The sequence below is a fragment of the Macaca mulatta genome, chromosome 19 (genome assembly GCF_049350105.2).
Source record: "Macaca mulatta isolate MMU2019108-1 chromosome 19, T2T-MMU8v2.0, whole genome shotgun sequence".
NCBI lineage: Eukaryota > Metazoa > Chordata > Mammalia > Primates > Cercopithecidae > Macaca > Macaca mulatta.
This window is the reverse complement of record NC_133424.1, coordinates 64062770-64082429: the sequence shown is the minus strand read 5'-3', so window position 1 is coordinate 64082429 and position 19660 is coordinate 64062770. Positions and strand designations below refer to the sequence as shown.

At 42.3% G+C, this 19660-nt stretch overlaps 1 protein-coding gene across 13 annotated transcripts in view; it reads left to right on the top strand.

The window, feature by feature from the left end:
• ZNF577 (zinc finger protein 577) overlaps positions 1 to 19660 on the top strand; it is a 35955-nt gene that overhangs the window by 5255 nt on the left and 11040 nt on the right. For 8 of the 13 annotated variants that reach the window (XM_077981644.1, XM_077981645.1, XM_028839367.2 and 5 more), the window contains 5 exons: positions 4770 to 4968; positions 5247 to 5325; positions 7118 to 7244; positions 8235 to 8330; positions 11951 to 13594. In XM_077981644.1, coding sequence (XP_077837770.1) covers positions 5266 to 5325; positions 7118 to 7244; positions 8235 to 8330; positions 11951 to 13110 — 1443 coding nt within the window. In that variant the 5' untranslated portion in view covers positions 4770 to 4968; positions 5247 to 5265 and the 3' untranslated portion in view covers positions 13111 to 13594. Of the gene's footprint in view, positions 1 to 4769; positions 4969 to 5246; positions 5326 to 7117; positions 7245 to 8234; positions 8331 to 11950; positions 13595 to 19660 lie in introns of those variants that run through there. The other 5 variants (XM_077981648.1, XM_077981647.1, XM_028839364.2 and 2 more) reach the window with 3 other exon arrangements.

The following is a 19660-nucleotide window of genomic DNA, read 5'->3' as shown; positions in this document are numbered from 1 at the left end:
TAGCCGGGCGTGGTAGCGGTTGTCTGTAATCCCAGCTGCTCAGGAGGATGAGGCAGGAGAATCACTTGAACCCAGGAGACAGAAATTGCAGTGAGCTGGGATCATGACATTGCACTCCAGCCTAGGCAACAAGAGTGAAACTCCGTCTCAAAAAAAAAAAAAAAAAAAAGTTAATTAAGCATATACTTAGTGTGTTAAGTGTAGAGAAATGGAGTATGCTAGACACAAGGAGAAACCACAAATGCCCAATCATAATGGGAAATTCTTAACATACCTCTCTCAGTAACTGATAGAACAGGCAGACAAAAAGTTAAAAGGGCATAGATTAACCATTGCTGGCAAACTTCCTGTCTGCAATTATAGAATGAAGGTAGCTATACAGAATGTATAAACAAATGGGTGTGGCTGTATTCTGATAAAACATTATTTACAAAAATGGGCAGCTAACCCACAATAGTCCCAACCCCTGAAAGGTCAGAAAGACCTACATAATTAACAAATTTGACCAATCTAAAACACTGCACTCAATAATTTTCCTCAGATGCACATAGAACATTTATAAAAAGTCACCATATGGTTGGCCCTCAGGGAAGTCTACATAAATTTCAAAGGATTAAAATCATACAGAATATTTTCTCTACAGTGGAATTAAGCTGTAAATCAATATCAAAATGATTTATTTGCCATAGAATAGTCATGTGACTTTTTGGAACTATCAAATCAGAACATGCTGTTTTCTTGTCAGAATGATTGGCAGTTATGCCATACACTTCTAAATAATCTGAGTTCAAAAAAAAATCACAGTGGAAATATTTTAAATTGCATTTTAATAAGAATTCTACATGTAAACACTTGTTGAATTTAACCTAAGCAGTCAGTGGAGGAAATTTATAACCTTGATTGCAAGTATTAGAAAAGGAAGGATGAAAATCAATGAATAAGCACCTATCTCTATAATTCTTTTTTTTTTTCTATTCTATTGATTCGTGTTTGGAAATGCTGGTTTTATGTAATTGTTAGAGAGGCTTCACTTTTTCTGTGATTTGTGAATGTTACAAAATGTTGGAGTCATCTGTATTGTAAAGATTAGATAGAACTCATCAGGCTCTGATGACTCTTTTTAACTTTTTTTTCATGGAAATTGAGAGTATAGTATAATATTTGCCTATAACTTAGCTTCAACAGTAATCAATTCATATCATCTGTCGTATCAGTCATATTTATCTGTGCCTCCACTTTTGTTTTACTCTGGAGAATTTCATAGCAAATTCAAGGCTTCATGCCTTGAAACTTGTAAGTATCCCAGTATGAATCTCTAACCGGTATGGTCATTAAAAAAATTTATAACCACTAGACCATTTCCTTTTTGTTTTTTCTTTTAGAGACAGGATCTTGGTGTGTTGCTCAGGCTGGTCTTGAACTCCTGGGCTCAAGCAGTCCTCCTGCCTTGGCTTCCCAAAGTGCTAGGATTACAGGTGTGAGCCACTTCACCCATCCTAGACCATTTTCAGTGTATCCAAGTTAATAATAATTTCTTTCCTTATCGTTTTGGGCGGACGGACTTTCGCTCTGTCACTGAGGCTGGAGTGTAGTGGCACGATCTTTTCTCACTGCAATTCCCGCCTCCCGGGTTGAAGCAGTTCTCCTGCCTCAGCCTCCTGAGTAGCTGGGCTTATAGGCATCCGCCATCACACCAGGCTAAGTTTTGTATTTTTTGTAGAGATGGGATTTCGTCCTGTTGGCCAGGCTGGTCGTGAACTCTTGACCTCAAGTGATCTGCCCATGTTGGCCTCCCACAGTGCTGGGGTTACAGGCGTGAGCCACTGTGCCCAGCCTATTTCTTTAGTTCATTGAATAGCTAGTCCGTATTCAGTTTTTTCTGATCATCTCATCATTGTCTTTTAACATTGGATTGTTTAAATCATGATCCAAATGATGTGGGTGCTTTCGATTTGCTTGTTGTATCTCTTAGATCTCTTTAATTTTATAACAACTCCCCTTTTTTTATTTTTTATTTTTTTGTTTTTGTTTTGCTCTCATACCTCTTCATGTGTTGTGGTGGGAAGTACACAGCACCATCCACGAAGGATTCTTACCTAAAAAAATTGAACATGGGACTAATCAAACCTCTAAGTTGAGCTACTCACTTAATTAAAAGGAAAAATTGGGAGTTGGGTAGGTAGAGAACAACAAGTTAAACTATACCATGAGGCTGGGACCAGTCACTCATGCCTGTAATCCTAGCACGTTGGGAGGCTGAGGCGGGAGGATTGCTTGAGGCCAAGAGTTGAAGACCAACCTGGCCAACATAGCAAGACCCTGTCTCTATTAAAAAAAAAAAATTTAGCCAGGTGCAGTGGCTCACGCCTGTAATCTCAGCACTTTGGGAGGCTAAGGCAGGTGGATCATGAGGTCGGGACTTCAAGACCAGCCTGGCCAAGATGGAGAAACCTTGTCTTTACTAAAAATACAAAAATTAGCCGGGCGTGGTGGTGGGCACCTGTAATCCCAGCTACTCAGGAGGCTGAGGCAGAGAATTGCTTGAACCCGGGAGGCGGAGTTTGCAGTGACCTGAGATCGCGCTACTGCACTCCAGCCTGGTGACAGATCGAGACTCCTTCTCAAAAAAAAAAAAGTTTTGAAAAACCCACACAAAATGATACCCTGATACAGCAGTCAGCCAGATCCAAAGGTAGGCCATCATATGAGAGAAATTACCTGTTTCCTTCCTCTCTGCTTCATTCCTCTCAAAAGCAGATGAGGCTGAGGGCTTGTAATGGTTTGGAAGCATCCCAACTTTTATTTGAAGTGGAGGGCTTTTTTTTTTTTGCCTTTTTTTTTTTTTTCCCGAGGCAGGATCTTGCTGTGTTGTGCAGGTTGGAGTGCAGTGATGCGATCATAAACTCAATTCAGCCTGGAACTCCTGGGCTCAAGCGATCCTCCTGCCTCACCGTCCTAAGTACCTGGGACTACATGCATGCACCACCATGCCTGGCTAAGTTTTAAATTTTTCTGTAGAGGCAAGGTCTTGGTATGTTACCCAGGCTGGTCTCGAATTCCTGGCCTCAAGGAATTCTCCTGCCTTCACCTCCAGAATTGCTGCAATTACAGGCCTGAGCCAACACAGCAGGCCCTAGTTTTTTTTTTTTTTTTTTTTTTTTTATTGGATACTGTTGGCTGACAATCTGACATCCAAGCCCCCTTTGTTAAGCAAATTCCTCTTTAATTTAGGTAGCTGTCCCTCTGGACGTTTGACCTGAACCTCAGTTCAGTAGGAAATCCAGATTATTCTTACCAATCAGGGTGCTATATCATTGCCATTCTCGGTTACATTGCCATGTTCTCCGCGTGAGTATCTGGTGCAGTTCTGATGTATTACATATGACGGAAAGTCTGCCATGAGCTTCTGGGAAATGGCTGGATCCTGGATTTTTCAACCCTGGAGATCTCAGCTCCAACCCATTCATGCGTAACTGCCTTTTCTACCTCTTAGCCATCGATACGGATTTCTACATTTGGGTTGGGTACCACTGTTTTTGGACTGGCCCTGTAGGGAGGCTAGACTGAAGGGCCGGGGCTGGGATGAAGCAGTCTCAGGATTGAAGGTAGAGGAGGTTTGCATTTTGACCAGTGTGTTTACCGGTGGGTCAGAAAATGGCTTGGAGATGAGCTCTCTGGGTGTAAAGGATACAGGCTTGCTAGAGAGTCTTGAGAATGACTTGCTGGGGTGACAGCAACATTCAAGTTGGTCTCACAGTGTGGGTGTTCTCAGAGTGTGAGTTTCTAGAGCGGCTCTTGGGGAGACTGATCTCTGAACTGCTGCTTCTGGGGCAAGGATGGGACCCTCTTTGCTTTCCTGCCTGTGTGGAAGGAGCAGGCTGAGCATGCACACTGAATATTGCATTAGGAGATCGCAGGCTCTTGTTTGTGTAGCTGTGACTGTGTGGCCACCCCGCAGTGTAATGCGCTGGGAAGTAGAGTTCTAAAAGTGAGCGGGAAAGAGAACAAATTTGCACTGTGAGGCTGTTGTAGGAGGGAAGTGTCACAAGGGAGAGAGCCAGATGTAGATTCAAGTTCCCACGCTTCTAATTAGGAAGAATGTTAACCTGCACAACACACTTCGTCTCAGCAAGCCTCAGCTTACTCATGTTTAAAATGGAAATAATAACGAGTACCTTATAAAGTAGTATTGAGGGTTTAGTAAGACAGTGCGTATGGTTTGTATGATTAGTAAGACAGTGCAATAAACAAAAAATTTAGGAGCATGTGGCTGCCGGTGAATTTAAGTCAGTTTCCTGAGCCACCACTTCTTTTATGTTTTTGTTTTTAGAGACAGTCTTGCCATGTTGTCCAGGCTGGTCTTGAACTCTAGAGCTCAGGTGAGATCCACCCATCTCAGCCTCTACAATAGCTGGGACCCTAGGGCCTAGGCCACCATGCCTGGCTTTACCACTTCCTTCATTGTCTTACCTAAAACATATATGTGAGAACTTGGCAGTAGACAAGACCATAAGGTGGTTTTAGTTTACTATCTCCTGTTTCACATCCATTCTATTTCTGACATAACCAAAAAAAAAAAAAAAAAAAAAAAAAGGCATTCCTCTTGCTCATTCCGTATCTTCCTATGGACCAGTGCCCCATGATTCCAGGGTGTTAAGGAGACCGATGAAATATTGGAACCTGATGTTAATGTGAGTCCAGATGGCAATTGGAGACTTGTGGTCCTAGGAGCATGTTTCTCATCATTGAATTTGGTCTTGAACCCCCAGGTTCTAGCCTATAGGAACAAGACATTTTCAGTAATGGAAGAAAGAGCTTCCAGGCTGGGGAAGATCATCGTTTCCAGTGGTAGCTTGACCTGAGATGATACCTGACCACAACTTCTGGGAAGGCCCAGAATAGATAGAAGAGAGAGAACACCCTAGAGTTGCTAGCCCCTAAGAGTTGAAGAAAATGGCCAAGGCCCAGGTGAGGTTTGTTTTACCTATTTTGTCTTTTGTTTCCCAGTGGATCTGTGGAAGCTTGTAAAAGACAGTCTGGTTAAATGAGATAGTGTATTCTGATAAAAATCAGGATCTGTCAGAAAATAAGTTTAAGTTGGAATCTTAAAATCCTGGCAAATTAAGAAACGAGATATATAGATCGGGGGGTTTGTGCCAAGTTCTTAATGTCGGAACATAGCTAAGTGACTGTTAAGACCCTGTGGGTTTTCTCTGCTTTAAACTGTGTCTCCATTTTTTTGGCAGCTGAAATAACAGGAAACACATGAAAAATGCCACGATTGTAATGTCTGTGAGGAGAGAGCAAGGCAGTTCTTCAGGGGAGGTAAATGTGTCATTGCTGTTAGATCTTGAGAAATTTCTTTCCTTCAGAGAGCTTTTGTGGTTCACAGTATCCTCAAAGTCACCCTTGTAATAAAGGCATGGGATGTTTTCTTTGGCTTTTTCCTATTATTTAGGGAGGTAAGCTAAGGAGTAATGCCAAAGGAAAACTGGATTGGACAAAATTCTTTGAAAATAGGGTGCTTTGAAAATAGACGCTTCTGGTCATCTGACTTTGCCCAGGAGTAAAGCCTGGAGCATCCAATAGAATGAATGGGCTGCCTGACCTTTGATCCTCCATGAAGTAGAATTCTTTCAGCCAGATTTTTGTTATTGATACAACAGGAGACAACTAACAGCTCCATTCTTTGGTAACAGCTTGGAATGCAGATACTGACAATGCTTCTTTCTTACCTTCTTAACTCCAGGTTCAAAAAACAAAGCACCAGTTCTGCTTGTTTTGCTTTTACTATGTTTAATTACTGAAATGATACATGGCTACATTTGCATGCAAGAGATTCAAGCAAATAGAAGCATTTGTATCAAAAGACAATATCTCCTTTCACCATTTTTCTGCCCAAACTTCAACCCAAAGGGTAATAAATAAGTGTTCATAGTTTGGGTCTCTATCTAGTTCCTCCCTGTGATTGACATCTGATAGAATATATTTATATTTAGGTACATTTCTGTATACATACGTGTGTACTTATATAATTGTATATATTATTACTTTTTTTTTCCCCCAAGATAGAGTCTTGCTCTGTTGCCCAGGCTGGAGTGCAATGGCGCAATCTTGGCTCACTGCAACCTCCGCCTCCTGGGCTCAAGCAATTCTCCTGCCTCAGCCTCCTGAGTAGCTGGGATTACAGGTGCGTGCCACCACACCCCACTAATTTTTCTATTTTTAGTAGAGATGGGGTTTCACCATGTTGGCCAGGCTGGTCTTGAACTACTGACCTCATGAGCCCCCCGCCTCAGCCTCCCAAAGTGCTGGGATTTCAGGCGTTAGCCACCACGCCCAGCCATATTATTGCTTTTTTTTTTTTTTTTTTTTTGGAAACGGAGTCTTGCTCTGTTGCCCAGGCTGGAGTGCAGTGGCGCGATCTTGGCTCACTGTAAGGTTCGCCTCCTGGGTTCACGCCATTCTCCTGCCTCAGCCTCCCGAGTAGCTGGGACTGCAGATGCCCGCCACTATGCCCAGCTAATTTTTTGTATTTTTAGTGGAGATGGGGTTTCACCGTGTTAGCTAAGATGGTCTTAATCTCATGACTTCGTGATCTGCCCTCCTTGGCCTTCCAAAGTGCTGAGATTACAGGTGTGAGCCACCATGCCCAGCCATATTATTACATTTTTTAAAATATGTCTTAGATCATATATTATTTGGGAGCTTAATTTTTTGCGTTTAAGAGAATGCCTTGAAGATCATTGATAATCACGTGGTTATGTATACATCTACCTCATTGATTTTAACGTTTTTGTAGTATAGCATGGAGGTGGTGTAATTTAACCTTGTCTGCTTTTGATAGACATTTAGATTATTGATAAGTTTTTCATTATCAGAAACAAAGGAATAATGAACATTCTTATTACACGTTGTTTCATATCTATGTGAATACTGCCTTAGTGCTTTTTTTAGGGTAGGAGGTATTGCTGGAATTCCATGGTCCTTTGGTATGTGAAATAGTCATGGTGTGCATAATTTGTCATGGAGAAAAGGATCAAGACGCTTCCCTGTGCCTCTTTTCTGCATCATCTATTGTTATCCACCTCAGATTGCATTGGAATTGCTCTTATAGGGATCATTGTCATTCGAAGATGTGGCTGTGGACTTCACCAGGGAGGAGTGGCAGTTTTTGGACTGGTCTCAGAAGGTCTTGTACAAGGAAGTAATGTTGGAAAACTACAGCAACCTAGTATCAATAGGTAAGGACAGCATCACAGTCACTTACCTTTTCTTTCTTATTTGGTGACCTCTGTATGGTCCTGTAAATATTTAATGGTTTAGACTAAAGTGTTGTATGTCATAGATTTTTTTGTTGTGGTGGTAAAATGTATAACATAAAATTTACCATCTTAATCATAAGTGTGCAGTTCATTGGGATTCACTCATAGTGTTATGCACCCACCACCACTACCTTCTGTCTTCTAAAACTGAAACTCTGTACTCACAAAACAACTACCCATTCCCCCACTTCTCCCCAGCCCCTTGCAACCACCATTCACTTTCTGTCTTTAGGATTTTGACTTCTCTAAGTACCTCATATAAGTGGCATCATATAGTGTCTGTCTTTTTGTGTCTGGCTTATTTCACTTAGTATGATGTTCTCAAGGTTTATCCATGTTGTCACGTGTGCCAGAATTTCCTTTTTAAGGCTGAATGATATTCTTTTGTATGTATATACCACCTTTTGCTTATCCACTTATCTGTTAAGGAACACTGGGTTCCTTCCACGTTTGAGGGCTTGTGAATCATGTTGCTATGAAATAGGTGTACAAATATCTGAGACCCTGCTTTCCATTCTTTGGGGTATATACCCAGAGGTGGAATTGCTGGGTGATATGGTCATTCCATTGTTAATTTTTTGAGGAAGTTTTCCACAATATCAGTACCATTTTACATTCCCACCAAGAGTGCACAGGGTCCCAGTTTCTCCACATTGTTGCCAACAATTGTTATTTTCTGCTTTTTTTTTTTTTTTTTTTTTTTTTTTGATAGTAGCCATCCTAATGGGTATGAGTATGTCATAGACTTGTATTTTCCTCCCTGGCACAAAGTGATTGTGCTCTTTTACTGAGTGAAAGACTTTTACTTTATCAAAGTGCAAATGCTGTGGTTCCTGAGACATAACTCTCTCTATCTTCATCCATTCCCCAAGCACACGTGCCAAGTGTTCAGTGATCTCCTGTTTACAGGGTATCAAGGCACCAAGCCAGATTCACTCTTCAAGTTGGAGCAAGGAGAACCCCCATGGATAGTAGAAGGAGCAGCCCACAGTCAAACCTGTCCAGGTAAGTGAGTGAAAACTAAGAAAACGGGGAGAAATGGCACAAAAATCCCAGCTGGGTCGGAGAAGGGTTGATGCTTTTAAAATGTTCTTTAGAGGACTTTGCAGTAGTTGGTGGCCCAGAAACCTAATCAGCCTTTCTGCATCTGTGTCCATCCCTAGTAGAACTGTCCCTTCCTGGCTCTCACAGGATCATGTCTTCCTTTCTTCTATTTTCTGGATCTAATTTCAGTCCATATCATTGAAGACCTTGAATTCTTAGCTGGTTCCATTCTTCCCAGCCTGCTCCCAGCTTTTGTCCCTTCCTGCTCCCTACCTTACTTGCTTTGAAACTCTCCTTGTAACCCATCTGGATTGTGTTGCCTTTATTTATTTATTTATTTATTTTTCTTTTTGAGATGGAGTCTTGCACTGTTGGCTGGGCTGGAGTGCAGTGGTGCAATCTTGGCTCACTGCAACCTCCACCTCCCAGATTCAAGTGATTCTCATGCCTCAGCCTCCTGAGTAGCTGGGATTACAGGTGCCGGCCATGAGGCCGGCTAATTTTTTGTATTTTTAGTAGAGATGGGGTTTCACTACATTGGCCAGGCTGGTCTCGAACTCCTGACCTCATGATCCGCCCACCTTGGCCTCCCAAAGTGCTGAGATTTCAGGCATGAGCCACTGCACCTGGCCGGATTGTGTTACTTTTAGCACTTCTGTCGCTTAAAAGCGTACCCCGGCCCCTTTGGAAAGGGCCGATTTCCTTTACTGAAAATCACCTCACCTTAGCTCGTGTCAAAGCGCCCACACCTTGTCTCTCGGGGCATCTCTGTTGACTTACTCACCCACTGCTCCCACCTTTCCAGCTTCTGTTTTCTTTTTATCTTCTGCTGATTCTCCTGGTAGAAGTTTAATTCACCCTCAAGGCCTAAGCTCTCTGGCCCCTGCTGGAGACTCGCAAATAGACATCTCTGCTACTGATGTCTCATCTGCACTTTAACCCTCTGTGTGTCGCCAGCCGCCAGGACAGCTCTCCAAATATTTCCTTATTCCAGTATGTGAAACCGGAATCCTCCTTTCTCCCAGATGTTTCTACCATCATATAGTATACTCATATATACTAAAGATTTCAGTTCTGTCTTCTGACAAATAGTTTCATGCAGATATCTCCTTTTCTGTAATCTCACCTGCCTTATTCTATATTTTGCCAGCACCCAGGACGAGTGTTCTGTGAAATTCTTCTTCCCTCGGCTTCAGGGTTAGAAGCTGGGATTCTCTTTCCTCCTGGAAAATCCTTTCCCTCCCTGTGCATTATATTTAGGTTCTGCTGTATTGCTCACCACTCCGGTTCCTGCTCACCTTGGCGTTGCTTTGAGTCTTCTCGGTTTACTCTGTTGTATGTCTGAACGTCTCAGCTGCTCCTGTTAATTTTTATTGTTTTGAATACTCCACTCTCAAGCCCCAAATCACAGTAGGCCATGGTAATAGAGGTTCGCATCACCTCCATTGCTGCATGTTTGACTGACTTCCGTTTTTCTGTGAGTTCCATTTGATGTGATGGCTTCATTCCCCTCTGGGCAGGGGCCGTCAAGGCACTGGAACTTGATGAGAAGACGTGAGGAGTGAGTGTTGCTCACTCCTCATGTGGAAGAAACAAGAGGTCCACATATATTCAGAGATTCAGAAGAGAAGAACCCAGCCACATAGGAAAAGTATTAGGGTTGCGGTAGGAAAATCAGAAGATGTCCATGAAATAAGTGACAAAATTATTCCAAGGAGGAGGAAGGCATATGTTTTATTGAATGCTACAGATAATGTCAAATAACGTGAGGACTGACATCTGTGCATTTGATCATGTTGCATTTTTACATCCAGATACTGCTCTCTTTCACTGTCAGCTCTTGTTTTACTTCCAAGAAGTAGTTTTTGACTATTGCAGGGTACATTTGGAGCTCCCTCTTTTTTTTTTTTTTGTTTTTTGAAACAGAGTTTTGCTCTTGTTGCCCAGGCTGGAGTGCAGTAGCCCAATCTTGGCTCACTGCAACCTCTGCCTCCCAGGTTCAAGGGATTCTCCTGCCTCAGCCTCCCAAGTAGCTGAGATTATAGGTGCCCACCACCATGCCCGGCCAATTTTTTTTTTTTTTTTTTATTTGTAGTAGAGACAAGGTTTCACCATGTTGGCCAGGCTGGTCTCAAACTCCTCCCACCTGCCTTGACCTCCCAAAGTGTTGGAATTACAGACGTGAGCCACTGCGCCTGGCCACTCTCTTTTCTGACTTTTATCTCCTTTGTGTCTATGCTGCACTAACTTAGTAATGGTCATGTATTGTTTTGTGCGTGTATTTTACTGGTTGGTATGAGGCTTCTTTTACCCTCATTTTATTAAATGGCACCAGCACCTACATAGGTGTTTAAGCCACATATTGAGCAATTATCCTCAATTCTTCCCTTTTCTACCGGCAATATTTGTTCTAAGAGTGAATCCTGTCTTTCCCTCCTCCATACTTATGTCCTTGTTTTTTCACATTTCTCCATCTCCATTGTAATTATTCCTAATCAAGCCACCTGAATTCTGCCATAGCCTCTGGGGTATTCTCTTCTATAATTTCATCTCTCCAATTCATTCTCCATAGAACAGTCATGTTTTGGAACTGTCAATTCAGAGCATGTTTTCTTGGCAAAAAATGTTTTGTGGCTTACTGCCATTGTTCTTAGCATAAATTCCAATTTCTAACAAAGTCTTCCTCCAAAATCTCTATGTTGTTAATTCTGCCAGCCTTGCCAAACTTTTGTATTTCTACTTCACTCAAGCTCAGGATATTCCAGGTAAACTAGCTTCTCTTACATTTTTTTTTTTTAATCACACCTAAGTTTTTTCTGCCTCTGGGTTTTCACACTGGCTGTTCCCTTTTCTTGGAATGTTCTTTATTTTGTTCTTTGCATAACATTGCTCGTTCTTACCCTATGATGTGAGCCACTTCCTTTGTACTGTTCTTCACATTCTGTAATTTTCTTACTTCTTTGCATACCTGTTGATTCTCTATCTTTACCTGAATGACAGGTTCATGGAGAGAGAGAATATATTATTAGTCACTGTAGTATCCCAAATACCAGTCCATTCAGTGTTTGTTGGGTGAATATATCCATCCCCTCCATCTGTTTTTGATTTATTCCAGTTACAATGTGTTTCTCTTTCTACTCTGTCTCCATTTGCAAGGTCCAATTTGGGAGGCAGCCCAAGTTGTATTGATTCATTATAGAGTATCCATTGTTGTTGCTAAAGTTGCTAAATTTTCCTTTTGCTGTTTTATAGTATCATCCTTTTTCACAGAGGGTGAGGTACACTACTCTGAGACTGAGATCTTATAAAAGCCAGCCAAAACCATGGCATTTTTGTACCTTCTGCTACCTCCACAAAAAATTATCATGGATGTTCTTATTGTTCTTTTTCCTAGAAGAAATTTGGGGGGATTGACCATATGCAGTGGTACCCAGAAAACCAAAATGAGCTTAAACATTTCAAAAGATGTCAGTAAAGTTATGCCCTTGGAAATAAGTTTGATTTATTTAAGAGCATTGTTCCTTTAATATAAAGACACAATAAGTTTGGCTCACATTGTAAAAGTCTGAAATCTCATTTAGGGTTTGTTATCCAGAATAGAAGATACACAGGAAAAGATTCTGATGCATTTGGTGGATATGGGAAATCATGCCTCCATATCAAGCGTGACAAAACTCTTACTGAAGTTAAATACCATAGATGTGTTAAACCCACCAGCCCTAAATCACAGCTCAATGACCATCAAAAAATTTGTGTAGGAGAGAAACCACATGAATGCAGTGTGTGCGGGAGAGCCTTCTCCAGGAAAGCACAGCTTATTCAACATCAGAGAACTGAAAGAGGAGAGAAACCCCATGGATGTGGTGAATGTGGGGAAACATTCATGAGGAAGATTCAGCTCACTGAGCATCAGAGAACTCACACGGGAGAGAAGCCCCATGAATGTAGTGAATGCGGAAAAGCCTTCTCCAGAAAGTCACAGCTCATGGTCCATCAGAGAACCCATACAGGAGAGAAACCCTACAGATGCAGCGAATGCGGAAAAGCCTTCAGCCGGAAGTGCCGGCTCAATAGACATCAGCGATCCCATACTGGAGAGAAACTCTATGGGTGCAGTGTGTGTGGGAAAGCCTTTTCTCAGAAGGCATACCTCATTGCACACCAGAGACTTCACACAGGAGAGAAGCCTTATAAATGCAGTGATTGTGGGAGAACCTTCTATTTTAAGTCAGACCTGACCAGACATCAGAGAATTCATACAGGAGAGAAACCTTATGAATGTCATGAGTGTGAAAAAGCCTTTAGAAGCAAGTCAAAGCTCATTCAGCATCAGCGTACTCACACTGGAGAGAGACCATATTCATGCAGCGAATGTGGCAAAGCCTTTGCCCACATGTCAGTCCTCATTAAACATAAGAAAACTCACATAAGAGAGAAAGCCATACATTCACTGAAGGTGGAGAAACCTTCTTCAAGGAGTCATACCTCCTTATACATGAGTGAACACATGCAAGAGCAAAAGACTGTACCTATAGAAATGCCTGCCTCAGGAACCCCAGCATTGTTAAACAAGAGTGAGCGCCTAGTGGGTAGAAATGTAGTGATTGTAGAACAACCTTTTCCAAGAAGTCAAGCCTTTGTAGTTAATCAGGAATTTGAACAGGGAATAAGCCTCGCAAATGAAGTGAATGTGGCCCCATCAGTAATAAATTATATCTTGTATGTTACAGATATTGTATAAGAATAAATCTGATACCAGAAAGGTGGGAAAATCTTTAGTAGGAATCCTGCAGCCACTGTATGCTGGAGAGCTCATTTAGGGCTGAAACACTGAAGGCAGTGGTCGTGGAGGACATTTCTGTGAGAAGTCAAACCTGTTAAATGCCATTGAAATCATGTTGGGCAGAAATGCATCTGTTATGAGGAAGCCTTTACCTGGATATGATATCTCAATTGGTATCAAAAGAATTCTTACAGGAATGTTTATGAAAGATTGTGATGGTGCTTTTAGCACTAAATTGTGCCTTGTGTGCCAAAGAAACAAAGACAACTGTAGAGGCAATGGATATGGAAAACATTTTTAGTAAAAATGGGATAATTTATAGAAAAGAAAAACTCTTGAAAGTAAGACATGATGGAAACTCACCAAATTAACTCCTGTATCACACTTTTATGTCTTGAGAGTCTTGGAGGGACATGGTTAATAAATGAAATCGTGAACCCCAGGAATGGTATTATGTAATGAAAACCTATGAATATAACAAATATGGAAGTAAAATTATGTTAGTTTGTTATGAGTGCTGCACCAAACTAACACAGATTTAATGACTTAGAACAACACAAAATCATTATCTTAGAGTTCTGGAGGTCTGAAGTCCAAATGCATCTCACGGGGCTACATCAAGCTGTAGACAGGGCTGCTTTTCTTTTTGGAGGCTCTAGGGGAGCATCTTTCCTTGCCCTTCCAGCTCCTAGAAGTTGCCCAGATTCTGTGGTTTGGGACTTCTTTCAAAACCAGCAATGGCCAATCAGTCTGACATCACTCAAACACTTGAGTGTTCTGTCTCCCTCTTCCATGTTTGAGGACCCTTGTGATTACACTGGGAAAACCCAGATAAGCCAGGATAATCTCCCTATCTGATTATGATCCAAATATTTTAACATTTTACTCTATAATCACAGAATGTTATGCTATGATTGTTATATGTGAACATTGTAGATGCTCTTGAAATGTTAAAATTGCATCAGCATGGAAAATAACTCCTAAATGTCCAGAAAGAACATGAGATTTATGATACTTGAAATGTTGCTAAACATAAATTTATATCTACTCCGAAATTACATAAATTAACATACCCGGCCAGGCATGGTGGCTCACACCTGTAATCTCAGCACTTTGGGAGGCCAAGGCAGGATGATCACTTGAGCCCAGAAATTTGAGACCACCCTGGGCAACATAGTGAGACTCTATCTCTACAAAAAAATAAATAATAGCTGGACATGGTGGTGTGTGCCCATAGTTCCAGCTACTTGGGAGGCTGAGGCAAGAGGATTGCTTGAGCCCAGGAGTTCTAGGCTGCAGTGAGCTATGATCGTGCCACTGCACTCCAGCCTGAGTGACAAGACTCTGTTTCTTAAAAAAGGTTGGAGGGGGGTGGAACTAACGTGCCTTATTATGAGTATGGAATGCATATGACATAATGCACCTGGATATTGACTAATCTTTTTCATAGCCAACTCCAACAGTCCCTTTTTCTTTTACAGTAAATGTCTAATATATATAATCTCCTGCCTTAAATGTCTAAAAAAGATACACAAAATGTATGAATGAACTTCATCAGACATTGGGAAGTGAAGGGCTCAGGATGGCTTTCCATGAGAGAAAGGAAGCAATGAAATGAGCCTTATGATTGCCCCAGCTTAGTGCTTGGAGAAAGTTTCCAGCCTGCAGCAATGAGAGGAGAAAGCCAAGCAGATCCCAGCCATCTTTCTGAATTGAGACAGAGTTTAGGGTTTGAGGAATTCAAGGTGACCCAAATTCATGAGTTGGATTACTGGAGAAGAGCTGCACTCAGGAATTGAGAGTTCTATCGAGTTTCCCCCACAAGCCTTTGAGTCGTAATCAGCACATGTATGTGAGGAAAACCCTCCTAGGCTGGAGGAAGAACAGGAAGAAATGAACATGCAGAAAAATCCTTGGATTATACACAAGGTTGGGAGTAATTGGCATTTCCACCAGCTGGAATGGAAACGCCTCTTAACATTTGGAGAATCACAGTGGACCTTAAGTAAGAAGTATTGCCTCTGTGGGTGGCTCAGATTTGCTGTACAGTAAAGGCTGACTGGAACCCTCTTTAGAAAGCATACATGCAATCCACGAAAAGGCCAGACTTTCCAAGTAATTTAGCAGTTTTCCAGACAGAGACTAATAAAGAAATAGAAAGCAGTCTATCAGTCAGTACTTGGCCATGTCTGGCATCCAATCAAAAGTTACCCAGGTGTGCAAAGAAGCAGGAAAATATAACCCCATAACATGAAGAAAAGTCAGTAGAGACCCAGAAGTGACACACTGATAGCAGAAAAGGATGTTAGAAACAGCTGCTATAAATGTCCCATATGAATCAAGTGGATTATAAAAATTATAATTTACTGATGGGTTCCCCCCACCTGAACAAGAGGCAGATGAAGCTCAGTGTAGGCACAGGAGCCAATGCCCCTAGGATGTTCATCCTCCCAGGGAGGCACCGGAAGGAAGCAGTTGCCAGCAGTTGAAACCAGGTTCCCTGGGAGGCAGAAGCAAGCTCAGCTGAATTTGTGGAGCGTAGTCTACCCAGTGTTTAGCCCCTCTTTGCCTTTTCTGGGAACTGAGGCTTCTGAGCAGGGCTGCTGAGCTTCCTAGGAAGTGTAGTTTGGCCATGGGCAGTGCCTGAGACACCTGTGCTGGGCTGTTGAGGTTTCTGGGAAGTATAGTTAGGAGGCCTAACAACTGTTACTCTAGGTAGCAGCTGGTGTGTCCTGACTGTTTAGCCCCTGTAGGGGTTTCTGTCACACATCTGCCTTTGGCCATTTTTCTCCACGTGAGTGAATTCTATCTGGGTTTCAAGGCAGTTGAAGAGGGTAACAGAACCTTAGCCAGTGCTTGCTGGGGCAGCATTATGAGGGAATTGGCCTTGGGCATATTAAGTCTGAGCTCATCTGGCAGTTCTGCTTTGGCCGGGACAGACTTTGGTGGGTCAGACCCAGTCAGTTCATGATGAGTCTGCCCTGCTGTGTGGCTGAGGTGGGAAGCAGCCCTACAGAATCCCGTTGTTGTGTGGGACATGTTTGCCCTTGTTCTTCCTGCCATCATGGGCCAGATGGATCCCATGTTGGAGGCTGGGGAGGGCACTCAGGGCATGGGTCTTACTTAACCTTACTCTGCTGACTTTCTCCTTTTACACGCCAGATAAAACTTTTTTAGGTGTGTAGGTGTCTGTGTGTCCTATGGGGTGTCCAGAACTGGCCTATTAACTGCATCACTGTTAACAGAAAGCTTCTAGAACAGTGTCTACAGTGCAGTGCTTTGAGGACTAAGTCAGCAACTTTTAAATAGAACTTTTGTTACAAGTGGGAAGATGATTTATGTATAAAGAAATTTGACACACTTAAAAACTTACAACTCCTGGTGCACAGATTTATAGATTCCATCCACTTTGTCTTGATTCCCAGTTTAGAACTTGGGTCTGTAGATTCTAGAACCCGTCAGACCTCAGAGTAGAAGTTCAGTGTCAGCTCTCCCACCAGAATTTGCATGACTGTGATCCCATGCAAGGGAGAAGACAGTCCAGGTTCTCATTGCCTTGCTCTGTATCTGTATTTAGGGGTGGGGGTAGAGAACTGGAAATTCCTCATTGGTGCTGATTAGTCTGCCCTCCGAAGGCTTTTTTCCAACCCTAGCTTTTTTTTGTTTGTTTTTGTTTTTGTTTTTTGTTTTTTTGAGATGGAGTTTTGCTCTTTTGTCCAGGCTGGAGTGCAGTGGCATGATCGTGGCTCACTGCAACCTCTGCCTTCCAGTTTCAAGTGATTCTCCTGCCTCAGTCTCCTGAGTAGCTGGGATTACAGGTGCCCACCACCACACCTGGCTGCGTTTTTTTTTTTTTTTTGTATTTTAATAGAGATGGGGTTTCACCATGTTGGCCAGTCTGGTCTCAAATTCCTGACCTTGTGATCCGCCCACCTCGGCCTCCCATAGTGCTGGGATTACAGGTGTGAGCCACCACACCTGGCCAGCTTTGTATTTTTAAAAAGTTGTCCTTCATTAAGGGAGGGAAATTGAGTAATTGTCACAATTCTAAAAGCTGGGCCTCTCTCTGAAATGTCTCCTTTACTCTTGATAAGAGATCTTTTGTCAGATGTTCAGAATCAGAAAAGACAACAGCTAGATCATACCTTAGAAATAATAGCCTTTTCCTAAGAACCGAAGAAAACCATAAAAGCCCTGGTGAGGTTTTGTTTCTTACTTTTGCCTTTCTTTCCAATGGCTTTGCAAGGCTTCAGACAAATAACTATTAAATGGAAATACATTTCTAATTTAAAAATTTCAGAAACCATCAAATCAAGGTTCAGGCAAAGATAGAATGAGGAAATGTAGCTTCATACAGAGTGCCTTAAGTTTGAATACAGGTGAATAAATATGTAAGAATGTATGATGTACTTAAGTTTCTGGTTTTGTTTGTTTTGTTTTTTTGAGACAGAGTCTTACTCTGTTGCTCAGGTTGGAATTCAATGGCACAGTCTTGGCTCACTGCAACCTCTGCCTCTTGGGTTTGAGTGATTATCTTGCCCCAGCCTCCTGAATAGCTGGGATTAAGGTGTGCCACCACGCCTGGCTAATTTTTGTATTTTTAGTAGAGATGGGATTTCACCATGTTGGCCAGGTTGGTCTCAAACTCGACCTCAAATGATTTGCCCACCTCAGCCTCCCAAAGTGCTGGAATTGTAGGCATGAGCCACCACAACTGGTCTGTTTCTGATGTTTCTGGTGTCAATAATGTATTAATTTTCTGTTGATGCCAAAACAGATTCTCACAAACATTTAGCAGCTTGAAACAACACAAATTTGTTATCTCCCAGTTCTTTAGGTCAGAAGTCTGGATTGGCTTGATTGGTTTCTTTGATCTGGATTTCAAAGACTGAAGTCAAGGTGTGGGCCAACAGGGCTCTTACTGGAAGACTCTGGGAGGAATCCATTTTCAAGCTGATTCACGGTGTTGGCTGACTAATTCTGAGATTTGTTTCTTTGCTGGCTGTCAGCTGGGGGTTGTTCTTATTTATTTATTTTACTTTTTTTTTTTTTTACTTTTAATTTTTTTTTGAGACAGGGTCTTGCTCTGTCACCCAGGTTGGAGTGCAGTGGTGCAATCTCGGCTCACTGCAACCTCTGCCATAGTAGATGTTGAATCTGCCGAGCTGGAAGTGTGTCAGTTCCAGAAACATTTCTGCGCTGTTCATAGACACCTCCCATCAAGCCCAATTATAAGTGTTCAAGTCTGTCATTTCCCATAAACAGGCTCTCAAGCTACCAAACCAGATATCTTTAATTTTTTTTCTTTTTTTTGTTTTGTTTTTGAGATGGAGTCTTGCTCTGTCACCAGGCTGGAGTGCAGTGGCACCATCCCGGCTCACTGCAGTCTCTGCCTCCTGGGTTCAAGCAATTCTCCTGCGTCAGTTTCCTGAGTAGCTGGGATTACAGGCGTGTGCCACCACACCCAGCTAATTTTTGTATTTTTAGTAGAGCTGGGGTTTCACCATGTTGGCCAGGATGGTCCTGATCTCCTGACCTCATGATCTTCCCGCCTCAGCCTCCCAAAGTGCTGGGATTACAGGCATGAGCCACTGCACCCAGCCAGTGATATTTAATTTCAAACATGGAGAAGAGTCATGGAGAATAGAGGGTAAAATGCGAGGTCAGTGCATTTCAGGTGAGTGAGAACCAACAAGATGGGAGACCTGGAAAGTAAAGTAACTGGTCATGAGGGGTGGACCCCTTCCAAATGTGTTTAACAGGGCTAAGACTTGGAAGGTGACTACAGATACCTAGATCGTTGATGAGGCTCTCTTGTTTGGCGTTTCAAAGAAAATGTGCCTTTTTTTCTCTTTATATTGATTCAGATTCTCACAATTGCCACATCATCACAGCACTACCTTTTTTCCTGGGGTAAGGGTATTTGGCCTGATTTTTGTATTTCCTAGAGACCTCAGTGAGTCATATGAGAATGTATCAAAGCAACCTAGAAGGTGGGAGTGCTCACCACAGTGGTGTTCCTGTAAATACGGTGTTAGAAGTCTTTGGGAAGGCCGGTCTTGGTGGCTCACACATGTAATCCCAGCACTTTAGGAGGCCAAGGTGGGTGGATCACCTGAGGTCAGAAGTTCGAGACCAACCTGGCCAACATGGCGAAACCCTGTCTCTACTAAAAATACAAAAATTAGCTGGGCATGGTGGCGAGTGCCCTGTAATCCCAGCTACTCCAGAGTCTGAGGCTGGAGAATTGCTTGAACCTGGGAGGTGAAGGTTGCAGTGAGCCAAGATTGTGCCATTGCACTCCAGCCTGGGTGACAAGAGCGAAACTCTGTCTCAAAAAAAGAAAAGAGAAAAAAGAAATCTGTGGGAAAGTTCATTGACTGTTGCATTTAGAATTAAAGAAGAATGAATCAGTGAAACAGGATGACTGCACTTACCTTTATGTGAAGAGCTGAGAAGACTTCATTCTATCTTGCTTCCGACAGATGTTGGTTCCTAAGACTTAAGT